The sequence below is a fragment of the Bufo gargarizans genome, chromosome 4, assembly GCF_014858855.1.
Source record: "Bufo gargarizans isolate SCDJY-AF-19 chromosome 4, ASM1485885v1, whole genome shotgun sequence".
NCBI lineage: Eukaryota > Metazoa > Chordata > Amphibia > Anura > Bufonidae > Bufo > Bufo gargarizans.
Window position 1 is genome coordinate 526,666,423 of NC_058083.1, and position 21,005 is coordinate 526,687,427.

At 44.9% G+C, this 21,005-nt stretch overlaps 1 protein-coding gene across 5 annotated transcripts in view; it reads right to left on the reverse strand.

Moving 5' to 3' along the window:
* Positions 1-21,005, reverse strand: part of CLIP4 (CAP-Gly domain containing linker protein family member 4) — a 68,449-nt gene that overhangs the window by 40,015 nt on the left and 7,429 nt on the right. For 4 of the 5 annotated variants that reach the window (XM_044290565.1, XM_044290563.1, XM_044290561.1 and 1 more), the window contains exons 2-6: positions 16,092-16,245; positions 14,819-14,958; positions 12,787-12,880; positions 11,516-11,677; positions 8,738-8,856 (exon numbers count right to left, since the gene is read on the reverse strand). In XM_044290565.1, the coding sequence (XP_044146500.1) occupies positions 8,738-8,856; positions 11,516-11,677; positions 12,787-12,880; positions 14,819-14,958; positions 16,092-16,230 (654 nt within the window). In that variant the 5' untranslated portion in view covers positions 16,231-16,245. Of the gene's footprint in view, positions 1-8,737; positions 8,857-11,515; positions 11,678-12,786; positions 12,881-14,818; positions 14,959-16,091; positions 16,246-18,155; positions 18,172-21,005 lie in introns of those variants that run through there. The other variant, XM_044290562.1, reaches the window with a different exon arrangement.

Below are 21,005 nucleotides of genomic sequence, written 5' to 3' on the forward strand. Positions count from 1 at the left end.
ATAGCGCCATACTATGTGAGTATATGTCATATTTCTTCACTGGATCTTTCTTTTAGGACTCATGCACACGACCAAATGTATTTCGCGGTCCGCAAATCGTGGATCTACAAAATACTGATACTGGCCATGTGCATGCAGCATCTTCCTAATAGAACTGCCTATTTTTGTCCGCAATTATAATTTGTGGAAAGGCCATGACGAAGCCGACAACACACAGATGACATATCTAGATTTTAATAAAGATTTAAAAAAAATGATAAAGAAAGCCCACTAGTCTGACAAGTAGCAAAAGGCACAGACAGAAAGGCATCATTTCCTGGTTCTCAGGTGAGGCAGAAGATCTGCAGACCGCACATTATGACAGAGCACAGTACAACTGAATTTAACCCTGTCGTGACTAGGAAATTGGACAAAAAAAAAAAAAAAAAAAAAAAATTTTCAGCTCTGCTATCAATTAGTATTCATGGTGTCCTGGGATCAGCCACCAGCAGCACAACCTCCACATTCTGCCGCAAGGGAAATCTTGTATTCTATGAGGTCATTCTGCTGGGATTAACCATGAGCAATCATGGATTTTTGCCAAGACCAGGCCAATAATCATTTTTTTATCACTTTCCATTCACATGGCCGTAGAAGGGTTTGTTTTTTTATTATATCACAAAAAATGATTTGTGGGGTGTAAAAAAGGTGACCAAAAAAAAAAAGATTATTCAGGCTCGGCATTCACTGTGCAGGAGAAATAGTTTTATATTTTAATCGTTTTGGACATGTCGATACCAAATTTTGTATCACCAGGCACAATGTCTTCTAGGCCTAGTTCAACTAAATGCAAGGTTAAATGAGCGGGATTGGAGTAATTTCCCATCCTAGTCACTGCCGGCAGAGGCAGAACACAACCAGCACCCACCGCATATCCAAAGGATAGGTCATTGGTATAAAAGTCCTGAAAAAGGGGGGGGGGGGGGAGTTTAGCTGGCCAATTTAGCTAGTATAGCTTATATGTGTATACAGCTAAACCTGCCAATAGCCGTAATACAGTTCCTATGTTTATGTGTTAAAGACAAAAGCAAAGTTATTTACAGTGAGTTTATGTTTTGGATGTCATATAACTTATATTTTGTGTTCACAGAAGCAGAAAAGATAATATGCCTTTAAGATTCATTATATAATGTAAGGTAAGCTCAATGACACATCAAAAACAACTGAAAGCATATAATGAAACTGTTGTTGCTGGGCAGGAGCCTTGACTAATCACAGGAGTTTTGACCAATCACAGCTAGCCTCACACACAGCCTGTGTTGGAAATTCCCCTAGCAGGAGCTGCTGGAATCATTATTCACCAGAGGGAGAAGCTGAACAGACATTCACTCCTCTAAGAGCTGTGTTTTATGGAAGCAGAGAGGCCAAAATAGGTATTTAAAACAGTTATATAATGTTCCTACCGTTAATATAGTGATTAGAACTGTATACTGAACTGGTTATATATGTGTTTACTTACAGTTCCACCAATTGCAAATACTATACAATTGCAAACTACAAATACCATACAAACAATTGCAACCATTTAAATTCCATATTGCAATCCAAATTGAATACAACTATACCAAATCATACTCAACCAATCTGCAAATAGTTACTGCTAACCGCAAATTGCGACCAAATTCAGCAAGTGAACTATTGGTTGACCTCAGCTATACCTCTCAAAGAGATCATAAAGTGCTTAAATATTTTAAAGTGAGAGTACAGATACTCCAAAAAGAAATGTATCCACCATTTTATGTTAAATGACAAGATTGAACAGTTGAACCACCATCTTATGCATACCGCCATTTTATGATACTTTATTTAACACGTGTTTTGTACATGGACTATCTGCTACGAAGGAGGCAGTGTTATATATGAATAAAAGTTGAAGTTAATAAATAAGTTATTTGAAGCATTTGATGTGCTCTTTAAACCTACTGTTTCCTTAGAACGGCGCTAGAGGAATTACAGAGTAATAGACAGTCTGGTTAGACTAAAAGTCAGAGTGTAGTGCATTTTCATAAGTGTACAGTATTATCTAATGCCATTATAGCCAAAATGAATGCTCATTGCCTTTAAGAATGAAATCAGCTTGAACCAAAGTTCTGTTATGTGGCTGAAGAGGCCAAGAGGAGTTCATGGCAAGTTCAGTTTATATAAGAGTTATGGTGAATATAAAGAACATTGTACTGTATTTTAAAAGTTATTGCTAAAAGATATGGGTTTATCTATGGGGAGTATACTGGCTTCTCCAGACATGTCTGTCTAAATGGAACAATGTTTTTTTCATGGCTAAACCATGACAAGATAAGAATTTATATCCTTAAGGCCTCGTTCACATCACCTTTCAGTTCTCCGGCTCCGTTGAGGAGCAGGAGAAAGGAAAGGACGGATTCTGCAGATAACTGAGACTTAACTGAGCGTAACGGAGCCTAAAGACCCCATAGACTGTAATGGGGTCCATTCGGTGTCCCCTCAGAATATGATTTTTGATACAGGACTTTCGTCTCCGCTCAAAAATCATATTCTGAGCGGACACCGAACGGACCCCATTATAGTCTATGGGGTCTTTAGGCTCCTTTACGCTCAGTTATCTGCAGAATCCGTCCTTTCCGTTCTCCTGCTCCTCAATGGAGCCGGAGAACGGAAAGGAGAAACGGTGATGTGAACAAGGCCTTAGACACATCTGGTGTGTGGTGTCTATTCATATATTTATAAGTATTATATATATTCATGTGTGCATTTATTTAGCTTTTTAGTATGAACATATTAATAATTAATGTATAATATGCAATATTGATATACACTCACCTAAAGAATTATTAGGAACACCTGTTCTATTTCTCATTAATGCGATTATCTAGTCAACCAATCACATGGCAGTTGCTTCAATGCATGTAGGGTTGTGGTCCTGGTCAAGACAATCTCCTGAACTCCAAACTGAATGTCAGAATGGGAAAGAAAGGTGATTTAAGCAATTTTGAGCGTGGCATGGTTGTTGGTGCCAGACGGGCCGGTCTGAGTATTTCACAATCTGCTCAGTTACTGGGATTTTCACGCACAACCATTTCTAGGGTTTACAAAGAATGGTGTTAAAAAGGGAAAAACCTCCAGTATGCGGCAGTCCTGTGGGCAAAAATGCCTTGTTGATGCTAGAGGTCAGAGGAGAATGGGCCGACTGATTCAAGCTGATAGAAGAGCAACGTTGACTGAAATAACCACTCGTTACAACCGAGGTCTGCAGCAAAGCATTTGTGAAGCCACAACACGCACAACCTTGAGGCGGATGGGCTACAACAGCTGTCACTACCAGAGCTTTGAGACGTTCTCACAGCTCTGTTTCTCCACCCCTGTGATGATGTCACTACTAGAGCTTGGAGGAGTTCCCTCTGCCCTGTTTCTCCGCCCCTATGATGAGATCTTTACTTTCTGTTTCCTTCCTCCCAGCTGTCCCTCCTGTGTTTGATTTAGCTGCCTTTAAATCACTCCTCCTCCTTTGTAGAGGTGCGGATTATACTTTTCATTTGAGCTGTATCTCTCGCTTGAGTATCTTCACCTGTGTGATATCTTTTCACTGGATCTGTGTTCTGCTGAAGCAAGTACTTCGGATATTGTCTGCTGACTTTGGATCTGTTTTCACTGCAGCTGCAGCTCCTTCAGTTAAGTGTTCAGACATTGTGTGTTTCTGTTTCTTTGTTGACTGGATCCGAGGCAACCCCGGTTCCGTCCATATACTTAGCAAGGCACCGGTGGCCGTGCCCCTTCCACTATTGTAGGGGTTTCAGTGTTCATCAGCCTTAGGTACGCGGGCATGTCTAGATCCACCATCTGGATCTGGACATGTGCATAGCAGCTTAGGGAGAGCTTTTAGGGTACATGCACACGTTCAGGATTCATGTGCGGAGAATCCGCACTGAAATCCGCAGGTGTTCGCAGGCAAATCTGTGCGGTCAATCCGCATTAATTGGTGCGGATTTGCGTGCGGATTTTCCGCATGCGGATTTTCCGCATGCGGATTTCACTAAGTGAATGAAGAAAATCCGGTCAGGAAAAATAAAATTAATTGACATGTCGCGGATTTTAAAATCCGCACCGCAGGTCAAAATCCGCGCGGAAAAAATCTGCATCGTGTGCATTGAGAATTTCAAATTCTCATAGAATACAATGTACATGACCTACGGTGCGGATTTTCCGCACGCAAATCCGCACGCAATCCTGATCGTGTGCAGGGGGCCTTAGGGTCTGACAGGGGTCACCCTTTATCCTCCCTAGTTTGGGTCCGGTCAGTTGCTATTCACTGTGTAGGCTCTTGTTGCTCACTTACAGCCGTGACAACAGCAGAAGACCCCACCGGGTACCACTCATCTCCATTACAAATAGGAAAAAGAGGCTACAATTTGCACGAGCTCACCAAAATTGGACTGACTGGAAAAATGTTGCCTGGTCTGATGAGTCTCGATTTCTGTTGAGACATTCAAATGGTAGAGTCCAAATTTGGCGTAAACAGAATGAGAACATGTATCCATCATGCCTTGTTACCACTGTGCAGGCTGGTGGTGGTGGTGTAATGGTGTGGGGGATGTTTTCTGGGCACACTTTAGGCCCCTTAGTGCCAATTGACCATCGTTTAAATGCCACGGGATACCTGAGCATTGTTTCTGACCATGTCCATCCCTTCATGACCACCATGTACCCATCCTCTGATGGCTACTTCCAGCAGGATAATGCACCATGTCACAAAGCTCAAATCATTTCAAATTGGTTTCTTGAACATGACAATGAGTTCACTGTACTAAAATGGCCCCACAGTCACCAGATCTCAACCCAATAGAGCATCTTTGGGATGTGGTGGAACGGGAGCTTCGTGCCCTGGATGTGCATCCCTCAAATCTCCATCAACTGCAAGATGCTATCCTATCAATATGGGCCAACATTTCTAAAGAATGCTATCAGCACCTTGTTGAATCAATGCCACATAGAATTAAGGCAGTTCTGAAGGCAAAAGGGGGTCCAACACCGTATTAGTATGGTGTTCCTAATAATTCTTTAGGTGAGTGTATATTATTCTCAGAAGAGATAATGTTATTCCAGGCGTTGTTACTCAATAGCTTGGACAGTTAGATTATACAAACCCACAGTGCGAGTGTAAGGCCCATTGTATTTCTTATCTGACCATAAATAAGATGGTATGGGAACCATCAAATTGGTTCCACTAAGTCTGGGAAATATTACTTCAGAGTGTCAGAGAAGTATCCCTCCTCTTTGATATATGTTGAGAAAGGTTAAAGGTACCTAATAAAATGAAGCCACATTTTCTAAGTTTTCACTTAAAAGTCTGATGTTACAACAGTGCCATCTGGAGGCAGATGGACAATATTATATTATTTTACAATTTTTTTATACCATGTCAAGGGTTAATATGACATCATCTTGTTATTAGCATACGAATACACCCACCTTACCGGATTAAAAATCCCTAATCCAGAAGGGGATGATTCTTAGATAAGGTCGGGAATAATTACTGGTGTGCAGAGCATCAGGGGATCTCTCACCAATAAGAAAAACACACAAAGGAAACTGACCACAACAAAGATATACCAAAAGAAACTTGGATTATTTTTTGACTACTAGGAAAGTTTTTGAGAACTGGTCCCATCTGAAACTCTGTCTACCTTTGACCCGTGCTTATATACTGTGCTTATTGCTTGTGATATTAATAAGATATTTATCTCGGTATGTAGCCAAAAGTCCCCATACTGTGGGAAAATATAGTGTTAGGCGCCTCCATAATGCTGATTATTCTCTTAGCAAAGATGCATATTGCTAATGGAAGATCTGGAATTATTTAAAAAGAGGACTAAACCCTTGGAAGTTATATTCTGTAGTCTGATTGCCGAGCTGCATACTTTGTCATATTAATATCATATATTTTTGATTGGTCACAGGAAAACAGAGTCCAGGGATAACATTTATTCTTCCTGTATTAATCTGTGTTTTGTTATAGCCTGTTTGGTAAACAGAAGATCCTAAGTTTTTCCTGGTATATAAATCATTGGTCTGTTTGTTAAAAGTATAGCATTGGCATTTTTTTTCATAGGTAACTTTAAGTTGTACTGTGCTGGTGAGATAGTGGTGTATTAACACCACCGTGTGGCATATTTGGGGTATTATTTTACACCTTCATTGTTTGTCTTTGCAATTGTATTGATTTGATATTCTTGTTTGTATTGTGTATAATAAATTACATATATATTTTTGCATAGACAATTGTCCCTTTGTTTCACTGCTTGCACAAATCAAATTAAGATACTCGATAAAAGAACTTAGAGGGGATTATGTCTGCCTGAAGGATCATATAATTTTTTTTCTTTTTTTTTTATCCTCTCTTTTATATGAAGATTCTTTTAATATAGAAGATATTCGACAAGAGATATCAAAATTCTTCTAATGCCACGGCGCAAAAGGCACTTCATAGTGCTGTGCCTGCCTCAGGAAGGGAGAGATAAGGTTCAGCAGTTGGATTTCAACTGCCCAATTTTTTTGTCCACAACTGAGTCGAGCGTGCATGTACAGTACAGACCAAAAGTTTGGACACACCTTCTCATTCAAAGAGTTTTCTTTATTTTCATGACTATGAAAATTGTAGATTCACACTGAAGGCATCAAAACTATGAAATAACACATGTGGAATTATATGCATAACAAAAAAGTGTGAAACAACTGAAAATATGTCATATTCTAGGTTCTTCAAAGTAGCCACCTTTTGCTTTGATTACTGCTTTGCACACTCTTGGCATTCTCTTGATGAGCTTCAAGAGGTAGTCACCTGAAATGGTTTTCACTTCACAGGTGTGCCCTGTCAGGTTTAATAAGTGGGATTTCTTGCCTTATAAATGGGGTTGGGACCATCAGTTACGTTGTGGAGAAGTCAGGTGGATACACAGCTGATAGTCCTACTGAATAGACTGTTAGAATTTGTATTATGGCAAGAAAAAAGCAGCTAAGTAAAGAAAAACGAGTGGCCATCATTACTTTAAGAAATGAAGGTCAGTCAGTCCGAAAAATTGGGAAAACTTTGAAAGTGTCCCCAAGTGCAGTCACAAAAACCATCAAGCGCTACAAAGAAACTGGCTCACATGCGGACCGCCCCAGGAAAGGAAGACCAAGAGTCACCTCTGCTGCGGAGGATAAGTTCATCCGAGTCACCAGCCTCAGAAATCGCAGGTTAACAGCAGCTCAGATTAGAGACCAGGTCAATGCCACACAGAGTTCTAGCAGCAGACACATCTCTAGAACAACTGTTAAGAGGAGACTGTGTGAATCAGGCCTTCATGGTAGAATATCTGCTAGGAAACCACTGCTAAGGACAGGCAACAAGCAGAAGAGACTTGTTTGGGCTAAAGAACACAAGGAATGGACATTAGACCAGTGGAAATCTGTGCTTTGGTCTGATGAGTCCAAATTTGAGATCTTTGGTTCCAACCACCGTGTCTTTGTGCGACGCAGAAAAGGTGAACGGATGGACTCTACATGCCTGGTTCCCACCGTGAAGCATGGAGGAGGAGGTGTGATGGTGTGGGGGTGCTTTGCTGGTGACACTGTTGGGGATTTATTCAAAATTGAAGGCATACTGAACCAGCATGGCTACCACAGCATCTTGCAGCGGCATGCTATTCCATCCGGTTTGCGTTTAGTTGGACCATCATTTATTTTTCAACAGGACAATGACCCCAAACACACCTCCAGGCTGTGTAAGGGCTATTTGACCATGAAGGAGAGTGATGGGGTGCTGCGCCAGATGACCTGGCCTCCACAGTCACCGGACCTGAACCCAATCGAGATGGTTTGGGGTGAGCTGGACCGCAGAGTGAAGGCAAAAGGGCCAACAAGTGCTAAGCATCTCTGGGAACTCCTTCAAGACTGTTGGAAGACCATTTCAGGTGACTACCTCTTGAAGCTCATCAAGAGAATGCCAAGAGTGTGCAAAGCAGTAATCAAAGCAAAAGGTGGCTACTTTTGAAAAACCTAGAATATGACATATTTTCAGTTGTTTCACACTTTTTTGTTATGTATATAATTCCACATGTGTTAATTCATAGTTTTGATGCCTTCAGTGTGAACCTACAATTTTCATAGTCATGAAAATAAAGAAAACTCTTTGAATGAGAAGGTGTGTCCAAACTTTTGGTCTGTACTGTATATGTGGGGTCGGGTAGTCTTGACTGCAGACGTGAGCGTCTGTGGCGCAGTTGTGCAGGGAAAAAGAGTTTTGGTCCCATGATATGATGGGAATACCCATGAAGAAATTCACTATTGTCACCTACTATTTAGTGACTGTTTTGCATGCTTCTGAGCAGAAGCTGACATTTATGGCAATCTCAAGTTCACACTTGTTGTTACACAAATGTGAAATCAGATTGATGACCAGGACAGAATATTATCCCATGGAATTACACATTAAAGTTCCTATTGAATTACAGTGAGCAGAGATCTTGAAAAACAAGGAATTCTTATAGAATGTATTTTTGAATATTGTGTATGTTTTTATTATACAAAGTATAGCCCTATTTGTAGAACTTTATACCCCTTTAAGGCCTCATGCACACAGCCCTATGTATTGTTTGACATTTAGCGCTATATATTGGACCGTATTCCCTCTGTATTGTTATTTCGCTGGTACAGACTTGCTCGTTCTGTGTTCTGGATCCCTTACCCTGAAGGCCAGATTTGCTCTATTTTCCAACAAGGCTTTCACAGCTCCCAAGCACAGGTTTGAAGCAGCAATGTGCAGCGCAGTCCCAAAATCAAAGTCACTACAGGTGGCATCGACATCTGAAAGAAAGAAATAAGTCACAGCAGGAGGCAGGACGTGGAAGTGTGAGGCGCATGACTGAAGGAAATGCCACTTTTATCTCTTCACACAGGGAAAACACAATATTACTGCCTTATAAAATATCATGGAGGGAGGTAAAAGGATTCACAGCAGCTGTCCGCTCAGAAGCATCCTCTCAGATGCGTGTCACGCCGAGACGAACACTGCAAAACAAACCCCAAACTAGCAACAGTATGCAATACTAATTGTGAACCGGCAGAAGGTTCGGCGTGCTACCACACAATGTCAACATATGCCATGCAATAATGGTATGAAAGAAGGCTGTGTACAGGGATGTCAGGAGAGGCCAATTACTGAGAGCAGAAGAGACAGGGAGGCCGTGTACAGAGATAAGAGAGGAGAAGCTGGATACAGAGAGGATAGGGAAGGCTGGGTACAGAGAGAATAGGCCGGTTACTGAGAGAAGACAGTAGAGCTCAGGTACTGAGAGAAGATAAGGGAAGCCATACAGAGAAAAGAGAGGAGAGATCAGGTACAGAAAGAGAACAGTAAGAGTAAACAGGAGCGGTGGGGTACAGAGCGAGTAAACAGGAGCGGTGGGGTACAGAGCGAGAAAGGAGGAGCGGTGGGGTACAGAGCGAGAAAGGAGGAGCGGTGGGGTACAGAGCGAGAAAGGAGGAGAGGTGGGGTACAGAGCGAGAAAGGAGGAGAGGTGGGGTACAGAGCGAGAAAGGAGGAGAGGTGGGGTACAGAGCGAGAAAGGAGGAGAGGTGGGGTACAGAGCGAGAAAGGAGGAGAGGTGGGGTACAGAGCGAGAAAGGAGGAGAGGTGGGGTACAGAGCGAGAAAGGAGGAGAGGTGGGGTACAGAGCGAGAAAGGAGGAGAGGTGGGGTACAGAGCGAGAAAGGAGGAGAGGTGGGGTACAGAGCGAGAAAGGAGGAGAGGTGGGGTACAGAGCGAGAAAAGAGGAGAGGTGGGGTACAGAGCGAGAAAAGAGGAGAGGTGGGGTACAGAGCGAGAAAAGAGGAGAGGTGGGGTACAGAGCGAGAAAAGAGGAGAGGTCGGGTACAGAGAGAAAAGAGGAGAGGTCGGGTACAGAGCGAGAAAAGAGGAGAGGTCGGGTACAGAGAGAAAAGAGGAGAGGTCGGGTACAGAGAGAAAGAGGAGAGGTCGGGTACAGAGAGAAAAGAGGAGAGGTCGGGTACAGAGAGAAAGAGGAGAGGTCGGGTACAGAGAGAAAGAGGAGAGGTCGGGTACAGAGAGAAAAGAGGAGAGGTCGGGTACAGAGAGAAAAGAGGAGAGGTCGGGTACAGAGAGAAAAGAGGAGAGGTCGGGTACAGAGAGAAAAGAGGAGAGGTCGGGTACAGAGAGAGAAAAGAGGAGAGGTCGGGTACAGAGCGAGAAAAGAGGAGAGGTCGGGTACAGAGAGAAAAGAGGAGAGGTCGGGTACAGAGAGAAAAGAGGAGAGGTCGGGTACAGAGAGAAAAGAGGAGAGGTCGGGTACAGAGAGAAAAGAGGAGAGGTCGGGTACAGAGAGAAAAGAGGAGAGGTCGGGTACAGAGAGAAAAGAGGAGAGGTCGGGTACAGAGAGAAAAGAGGAGAGGTCGGGTACAGAGAGAAAAGAGGAGAGGTCGGGTACAGAGAGAAAAGAGGAGAGGTCGGGTACAGAGAGAAAAGAGGAGAGTTCGGGTACAGAGCGAGAAAAGAGGAGAGGTCGAGTAGACAGAGAGAAAGAGGAGCAGGGGTCGAGTAGACAGAGAGAAAAGAGGATGAGGGGCCGAGTAGAAAGAGAGAAAAGAGGGAGGGGTCGAAGTAGACAGAGAGGAAAAGAGGAGGGTCTGGTACAGAGAGAAATGAGAGGAAAAGGCGGTACAGAGAGAAATGATGAAAGGTCGTGTACAGAGAGAAATGAGGAAAAGGTTGGGTACAGAGAGAAATAGGAAAAGGTCGGTTGGTCAGAGGAGAGAAAAGAGGACGGGCGAGTAGCCGAGAGAAAATGAGGAGAGGAGAGTAGACAGAGAGAGAAAAGAGGGGGGTCGAGAGACAGAGAGAGAAAAGAGGATGAGGTCGAGTAGACAGCAGAGAGAAAGAGGCGAGGTACGAGTAGACAGAGAGAGGAAAAGAGGAGAGGTCAGCGTAGACAGAGAGAGAAAAGAGGAGAGGTCGAGTAGACAGAGAGAGAAAAGAGGAGAGGTCGAGTAGACAGAGAGAGAAAAGAGGAGAGGTCGAGTAGACAGAGAGAGAAAAGAGGAGAGGTCGAGTAGACAGAGAAGAGAGGAGAGGTCGGGTACAGAGAGAAGATAGGAGAGGCCAGGTACAATAGAGGAGAGGGAAGGACAGGCCAGATAGAGAGAACAGAGGAGACCAGGTACTGAGAGAAAAGAGGCTGAGTACTGATAAGGCGGCAGGGTACTGACAGATCAGGAGAGACGCCAGGTACTGACAGAAGACAGGAGAGGCCAAGTACTGACAGAAGAGAGGAAAGGTACTAAGAGAAGAGAGGCAGGGTATTGAGACCATAGGAGATGTGTAGAAGCCTGATGCAGAGATAAGGGTGGTCTCAACAGAAGTATGAGTGTGGGAAGGGGGATGATTTAAACCCAAACTGCAGTCATACATATATTTCTTAAGCACACCTCTACCTTCCAGCTTTCCTACCTCTTGGCTTTGAAGCCTTCAGTATAAGATGTATCAACTCAGGAACATCAAAATAGGCAGCATAATGCAGAGCGTTCATATTAGTCCAGCGACTTCGTAGGCTCACATCTGCTCCAATGTCAATGAGGTGAGAGGCGAATTTTGCAGCGGTCTCTGCATCACCTGCATGAAAGAAATCACCTGTACCTTTAAGAAAAGGAACTCAAAAACTGCATTTTGTGACTAAGACGACGCTCCCTGGGTCCTGTCACGACAGACGGTTCATTATCATGACTGTTTTGCTTCCAAATTGTGTTTTACGCATCTGCTGGTAGAACCAAGGGGATGACGAAGAGTGCGATTTACTTCCTCCTGTCAGGTTAGTTAGTTTATGAGCCTAGAGCCCCTATGTACATGCACAGAAAGCGAAGAGCGGGACAATTTACACCAGGAGATATAATTTCTAGTTACAACATTCCAAACAGATGAAAGAAACAGCTACCAAAAGGCCATGACACGTCACATTCACAGGAAACACCTGTAAAACATGTAAGGCCTATATACTACGTGTCCATAGGATAGACGGTTGTATATGTGGGTTGGGCCGTTTGTAGATTGTAATTGAACTACAAATTGGCGTGGTAATGAAAAGCAGGAAGTGCTCAACCCCATATGCAGTGGTGCATCTATACCGGGGGGGGGGGGGGGGGGGGGGGGGGGCAGGTCCTGCACTTGTGGTCCGCTGTTAATGGCGATCCCTAGCAAAAATGCATACAATGGAGGATGCCTGCAGCGGACCACAAGTACCACATCAGACATCCTACACAGGATAGCAAATGTGTGGATGTGAAACAATCAATCAAAATAAACAATAACTTTTACAAAGACAGGTGCACTCTGCGGTCTTACCCTCATACTGATGTAAAATTGAGAGATTAGCCACCATATCCTACTGTGGAGGACATGTCTGATCCCGAGCACCGCGCCAAGGTTTCTCAAGTAGCTCGGGCTGGAGGTAACTGGGAGTTTGCTGCGAGTCGGACCTTGCGCGCCTGTAATTTGCCCACTGGCTCCTGGTATTGCCCATACGGCACAGGTAGGTTTAGCGTTAGGTCGGGCTCAGACATGTCCTTCACAGTAGGATAAGGTGGCTAATCTCTCAATTTTAACATCAGTATGAGGGTTTAGTAAGACCACAGAGTGCACCTGTCTTTGTAAAAGTTATTGTTATTTTGTTAGATTGTAGTTAACACCAATATACAAAAGTGAAGTCAGTCGCCCACAGCTCTCACCGATGCCTTGTGCTCCAGATTTACACGTGTAATGCAGCAACGTCATATCCGTCAGTCCATCCCGGTCATTGACGTTACATCCTCGCTTCAAAATCTGCAAACAGACAAGACTTAAATAAAAGTAAAACACTATCAGTGCAGTGACATGTTCTAGGGTTATTAATGTAGATTCCGTTATATTCCATGCTCCTTTGCCATTATAGCACCTACATATTCCACAACCCTGTATAGAGCCCTGTCTCTCTGTCCCAAGATCTCTGAGACACTTTTGCGGGGGTGTCGTGTGGTTGCCACTGCAGCTAGGAGGAGTGAATAATTTCATGACTATGAAAATTGTAGCTTCACACTGAAGGCATCAAAACTATGAATTAACACATGTGGAATTATATACATAATAAAAAAGTGTGAAACAACTGACAATATGTCATATTCTAGGTTTTTCAAAGTAGCCACCTTTTGCTTTGATTACTGCTTTGCACACTCTTGGCATTCTCTTGATGAGCTTCAAGAGGTAGTCACCTGAAATGGTCTTCACTTCACAAGTGTGCCCTGTCAGGTTTAATAAGTGGGATTTCTTGCCTTATAAATGGGGTTGGGACCATCAGTTGCGTTGTGGAGAAGTCAGGTGGATACACAGCTGATAGTCCTACTGAATAGACTGTTAGAATTTGTATTATGGCAAGAAAAAAGCAGCTAAGTAAAGAAAAAAGAGTGGCCATCATTACTTTAAGAAATGAAGGTCAGTCAGTCCGAAAAATTGGGAAAACTTTGAAAGTGTCCCCAAGTGCAGTCACAAAAACCATCAAGCGCTACAAAGAAACTGGCTCACATGCGGACCGCCCCAGGAAAGGAAGACCAAGAGTCATCTCTGCTGCGGAGGATAAGTTTATCCGAGTCACCAGCCTCAGAAATCGCAGGTTAACAGCAGCTCAGATTAGAGACCAGGTCAATGCCACACAGAGTTCTAGCAGCAGACACCACTCTAGAACAACTGTTAAGAGGAGACTGTGTGAATCAGGCCTTCATGGTAGAATATCTGCTAGGAAACCACTGCTAAGGACACGCAACAAGCAGAAGAGACTTGTTTGGGCTAAAGAACACAAGGAATGGACATTAGTCCAGTGGAAATCTGTGCTTTGGTCTGAGGAGTCCAAATTTGAGATCTTTGGTTCCAACCACCGTGTCTTTGTGCGACGCAGAAAAGGTGAACGGATGGACTCTACATGCCTGGTTCCCACCGTGAAGCATGGAGGAGGAGGTGTGATGGTGTGGGGGTGCTTTGCTGGTGACACTGTTGGGGATTTATTCAAAATTGAAGGCATACTGAACCAGCATGGCTACCACAGCATCTTGCAGCGGCATGCTATTCCATCCAGTTTGCGTTTAGTTAGACCATCATTTATTTTTCAACAGGACAATTACCCCAAACACACCTCCAGGCTGTGTAAGGGCTATTTGACCGTGAAGGAGAGTGATGGGGTGCTGCGCCAGATGACCTGGCCTCCACATTCACCGGACCTGAACCCAATCGAGATGGTTTGGGGTGAGCTGGACCGCAGAGTGAAGGCAAAAGGGCCAACAAGTGCTAAGCATCTCTGGGAGCTCCTTCAAGACTGTTGGGAGACCATTTCAGGTGACTACCTCTTGAAGCTCATCAAGAGAATGCCAAGAGTGTGCAAAGCAGTAATCAAAGCAAAAGGTGGCTACTTTTAAGAACCTAGAATATGACATATTTTCAGTTGTTTCACACTTTTTTGTTATGTATATAATTCCACATGTGTTAATTCATAGTTTTGATGCCTTCAGTGTGAATCTACAATTTTCATAGTCATGAAAATAAAGAAAACTGTTTGAATGAGAAGGTGTGTCCAAACTATTGGTCTGTACTGTGTGTGATATATATATATATATATATATATATATATATATATATATATATATATATATATATATATAGGGCTTCATAAATCCCTACCTCTGTGTTTCAGGTCTTGACACTGCCCCTCCCTTTGACCGGTCCGGATAAGCTCACCTCATTCCCGATGACCTCTATGTTCTGCTGGACTTGGGGGACCCATTGTCTTAAGATAGCAAACAGCTCTGAAACGGAAGTGTCCGGATCAAAGAGAATATCCTGACACGAGGCATCATTTGGGTCAAAAAAGGAGAATTCTGTAACAAAAGCAAATGGTAATGTACCTTTAAAATGAAGAAAAGCACTCCATGCCATAATGAAAACACAAAAATCTTTGACTGCATATAGTCTCTCAGTCTGACACCGCGTTCACCGCCAAGACATTTGTCCTAAGATACACAAGAGGAGTGCTGACGATTTGCTTTCTCCTCTTAATTATCCAAATATAAGCATGATGCATAAGAGGGATCATGGTTCTGACGCCCCACTGATATCAGAGAGGAGCCTGCTGTTGAGCGCCCACTAATATCTGAGGGGGTCCTGCTACAGAGGTCCCACGATATCTGACGGGGTCCTGGTGCTGAGGCCACCACTGATATCTGAGGGGTCCTGCATATGAGGTCCCCATCGATATGTGAGGGTGCTGGTGCTGAGGCCACCACGATATCAAGGGAGGCCTGGTGCTGAGGCTACCACCGATATCTGAGGGGCTCCTGGTGCTGAGGCCACTACTGATATTTGTGGGGCCCTGGTGCTGAGGCCCCAACCAATATCTGTGGTGCCCTGATGCTGAGGCCCCAACAATATCTGTGGGGCCCTGGTGCTGAGGCCCCAACCAATAACTGTGGGGCCCTGGTGCTGAGGCCCCCACCGATATCTGAGGGGCTCCTGGTGCTGAGCCCCCCACCGATATCTGAGGTGGACTAGTTTTAGTGCAACTATTCAGTCATGATTACATACTGTAGGGCCTTTGCTTTACTTGCTCTGATCTTGATGCTCTAGTTGCATCCAGAGCAGCATAGAGAATGCTTCTGCCTGCTACTGACTGTAATACAGACTATGCTGACAGACAGATGGTGCATTGTATTGTGAGATATGAGGCTTTCTGTAAAGTGCCCGGAATAAATACTACAACTCCCACTAAGCGCACTGCACCTTCTGTACAGACACTGAAGCAGCAGCAGTGAAACCAGAGAAGGAAACCAGCAGAATTCTGAACACAGCTCTGGATGTGACTGGAGTATTAGGCTCGATATAATTCAGCTAAAGAATGCAATACCAGACAGTTACTTATCGTCTCTGACATGTTACATACATGTTCTCACATTAGTTAGTGGGACTGACAGCCACGTAGTAATATAATCAGGAGCTGCACACATCTTGCACTCACCACAGTCAGACGGCATTGGAGCAGCAGCCACGGAGAAGGTGACCGGTCGGCAGGGGTCCGGATAGCACGGCTGGAAGTGGTGCACAACAGGCAGGGTGTGTCCTTCAAGGTACCCGACAGTCAGGTCCTCAATGGTCATTTTCTAGAAAACCACCTGAAGATGAAGAGGGAGGAGGGCGTTAGATGAAAGCCACAAGTGACCGGAGAGCCCGACAACAAGTGCCAGGAATAAACCTGCCAGCCACAACCATAACAGCCTGGGCCCCCGCTCTTGCCTGCAGCTGTGCCGCTCACTCGTCACCAGACTCATTAGATTTCAGAGACGGCCTGACCCCTGACACCCCGCTCTTCCCTTTCGCCTCCCTCGGTACATTCTTCACCCGGCTATTATTCTAAGTTCAGGATAGAAATCTGCTCATACCACATATATCTGAAGTGTTTCCGGTGACCATAGAGCCAAACAAGCCCCGGAGCCCCTGCAGCGTTATCACAGGGTCACCGGGACTCCCTGCGGCGTTATCACAGGGTCACCGGGACTCCCTGCGGCGTTATCACAGGGTCACCGGGACTCCCTGCTGCGTTATCACAGGGTCACCGGGACTCCCTGCAGCGTTATCATAGGGAAGCCAGGGTAACAGACAGCTGGAGACATTTTTTTTACCCCCCCAGCGCTGATTCAGCACTGCGTCCCCTTCACTGTGGATGTCCAGAGCTCCATTGTGCAGAGGTAAATCTGTGCTGCCGTCCCTTCATTATTCATCACCATACAGTGACATATCACTAATATAATATAATATACCGCTACATGCCTCCATTTCTGTTACAGAGCTCCAAGGCCCTTGATTGAAAGGGTCCTCTTATTTAGTGCCTACAGCTCCTAGGTACAACTATGTGTCTCCATGGTTACAGACTAAACACACACACTCTGTGTAGTCTGACGCAGCCTTCTCTTGACCGACAGGCAGTAGAAGAGGAGGAAGATGGAAGCAAGTAACACAGGTCTGCAACCAAGGAGACATACAGATCTGCGCAAGGACGTTATAAATCGAGACTAATTGTAAAGGCGCTTAATTTCCATATTCTAAAAAATATTGCGCAAAACATTTTAAAAGTGGAAAGTGGCACAAGCGGAGGAAAGACGAGAAGTTTATTACGTTCCAGTACAGTCACCGGGAAAATCTATTTCTTTTCTTATTTACTGACAGTTTTTTTCGCATTCTACTTTCAAATGTTCAAAGAGCATCAGTCAGCATGATCAACCCTATTAAACCAAGCATTCAGCCTGGTAGGGTTGATCATGCTGATTAAACTGATACCCTGATCTTTTGCAGACAACACTGCATTTCTTTTATTCATATGCAAATTACCTTACTGGAGCACCAAGGGGCTGGCCAGAGCCCTTGAAGCACCAGTTTGTTATGCCCCTTCAGCTTCAATCCCTCCCTCTGGATTGACAGGGCTAGACATCTCATTTAGCCTAGTCTTCTTGCGCCTGCGCCGTGTCTCTGCATTTGCTCAGTGGATTCCAGCAGACTGAGCGTAGAGACCGGTCATCTCACGACTGTGCTGTGTCTCCGGGTCTTGCCGCTTGCTCATTTGCAATGTGCACTGCTTGGAGCGAAGCAGGCGATCCACTGAGCAAGCGCCAAAACGGGAGACAAAGGAGACACTGGAATCCCCCCCCCCCCCATTCCTGCTGACACAGGTGCGCTTCTCATCATGATGTATCACAGCTCTTGCACCCATGTCACATGATCTACAGAGGTTTTCACCCTGTGGATGTAAACAAGATGTTTGCATTTATTGACAGCAAGCAGAGACTCTAAAGTAAGATAAATCTCCCCCAAAGTGTATTAGGCTCAAGTCACATCTGTTGTAAACTGCAGTGCCAGATCTGTCGCATGGCGGATGCCGGACCCTATCATGGGGCGCTATTTCCCCCCCCCCCCCCCCCCGGAGGGACCCCCCCGACGGAAACTGTGACTGCCTCCAACGCAGATGTGAACAGAGCCTTAAAGAGCCTCAGAGCTTCTCAATATACAGTGATTAAAGGGGTATTCCTACCAGTTATGTCTGATAGGATGGGTGTCCCTCTGACCTCCATGCTTTCCATGGTCCGCCCCTTCATTATGCTGCGGTCGGAGTTCCCCGTCTGAAGACAGATGATCGTGAGCTGCATCTATCTGGCATATCTTGAGGATAATACATAAATGTCTAAGGAGTACCCCTTTAAGGGTGTATTCACATTTGCATCAGAGTCTCCGTCACGAATTACTCCAGGCAGCATTAACGATCAGGTCTATTGTAAAGTGTCAGATCTCCAGTGTTTTGTGGCATCCACCCAACTCCAAGAAGCCCCCGCGGCGCGGCGGAACATGTCCGGGCTGCAATCCTTGAACACTTCCTTAATATTTTCTCACAACTCGGCAGAAGACGAGTCAGGAATGTGTTCTTCATGTGGATTAGATCATCCATATAGGAGCTCGATAACCAGCAATTAACAGGGGTGTACACAACAAATGGCATGCACCCCGCCCGACTGCTGTATCTGCGGGGCCCCGAGCAGGTTTTAACACCCTGCTCTCCACAGACCCCACACACAGTAGCTGCTGGTACCAGTGTAACATGGCCGGCCTGGCATCATCACAACCAGGACTTAGACCAGGGATGCCCAACCTGTGGCCCTCCGGCTGTTGCAAAACTACAACTCCCAGCATGCCTGGACAGCCTACAGCAGGGCATGGTGGGAGTTGTAGTTTTACAACAGCTGGAGGGCGGTGGGTTGAGCATCCCTGACTTAGACTGATCGCAACATTGGGTTAAATTTAACCACTTGAGGGAGCATGAGTCACATCTACAGTAAGAAGCGTCAGCTCTGCAGCCAAGTGTGAGCCAAGAGTGAGCTGCAGGGAGAAGGTTACCCCCCTCCCATTCCTGCAGCTGACAGAAGTTGATTTTTACCGTCATTTTTTCAATTCCCGTCAGCTGCAGAGTGGGCCGTGGTCTAACCAGGCTGGTGGCCGTGGCTTAGCGGGACCTGGGGTGGGGTTTTTAAGTCCGCCTGAATAGTGTTGTGGTAAAAATATTAATAGATCTGTTGTGGTAAAAATATTAATAGTTGTGATCAGCCTGGAGTGGAAAAAATATTAATAGTTGTGATCAGCCCGCATCATAGTTAGTGTAAGGAAAAGGCAACTCCATCTTCCCTCAGCCGCAGCCAGAGAACCACACAAATGCTACCATCTTCATTCAGTTCTGAGCAACTCCTCCCTCCTCCTTGCCCAGTATCCGTCTTTTATTGACTAAAACAAAAGGTGTAAAAGGGGCTGGCCCAAGACAAGGATACAGGAAGTGATGACATATCAAAGGACAGGGAGGGGCAGCCAATGTGGCTGTGCAGACAATGGACACACCCCATACAAACACATGTATACAATAATCTACCATTACCACTGAGAGACATGATGACAATCTATAAAACACACACACATCCTAAGATAAAATGTCCGCATAATAAAATTTCCACAACAATAGGGTTGTTGCGGGTATCGAAATTTCGATACCCAATCGATACTTTTTTCCCGGTATCATAGATTTCCATTTTTTCGATACTGGCCTGCGCTTCTGCGCAGTCTAGTATCTCTGAACATGAGCGCGCTGCTGTCAGCGCGCTCATGTTCCCTCAGGAGCACAGGGGAGAAGGAAGCTGTCCTCCCTCCCCCTGTGCTGCTGCCACCAATGGGGAGAGAGGGGGGAGGAGGGGCGGGCGATGATAGTACTTTTCATGGGTTCGGACTTTAAGTAGCATGCTACACAGAGCGGCGCCCAGGGATGTCCCAGCACTTACTATTATTCCTGGGCGCCTCTCTGTTCGCCGCTGTGCGCCTGTGCCCCATTACAGTCTCCTGCAGTCCTGCTCCATATGCTAATTACTATTGGAGCAATGGGGAGGAGACATCAGCTTCTCCAGTGGGTGTTCCTTCTCCTCTGGCTGTAGCGCTGTCCAATCGCAGCAATAGTGCTGGGACATCGCTGGGCGCCGCTCTGTGTAGCCTGCTGCTTAACAAAGTCCGAACCCATATAATGTCGTGTTAACTTTTAATACAGGAGGCAGGTGCCGGCAGCAGAATCGCATAGCCGACCACCCTGCCTCTGACAGGGAGCTGCGGTCAGCGCCAGTTAACCCCTCAGGCGCGGCACCTGATGGGTTAACTGCAGCGGATCTCAACTCCGTGATAGAGGTCGGGTGCTGGCTATTTGATTCCGGCACCCGCCTACTGTATTTGTATTAACAGGTCTTCAGTTTTTTTTTTCGGCAGAGATAAAACCGTAGCATGCTGCGGTTTTATCTTTTGCCTGATCAGTCAAAAAGACTGAACTGAAGACATCCTGATGCATCCTGAAAAGATGCTCTCATTCAGAATGCATGGGGATCTGCCTGATCAGTTCTTTTCCGGTATAGAGCCCCTGTGACGGAACTCTATGCTGAAAAAGAAAAATGCTAATGTGAAAGTACCCTAAAATATTAAGTTTAAATCCCCCCTTTCCCAATTTTACATATAAAATATATAAACAATAAATAAATAAACATATTACATAGCGCTGCGTCCGAAAAGTCCAAACTTTTAAAAAATATCTCCCATGCGGTGAGCGCCGTAACAGAAATAAATAAATAAAAACAAAAAAATAAAAAAAATAAAAAAATCACCTTTGCAATATAATTTATATTTATATAAATATAATTGAAGCAGCTGTTCCCGCTGCAGCTTACATTTACAATTCACCCATCCATAAACTACTCAGAGCAGCCTAATAACTGGAGAAGTTATCAGTCAATTTTCTTCCCCCTCTGGCGGCTGTAAATACAATTTGCAGCAAGTCCTTTGTCTGTCTCCTTTCCCCCCTGGCAGCTGT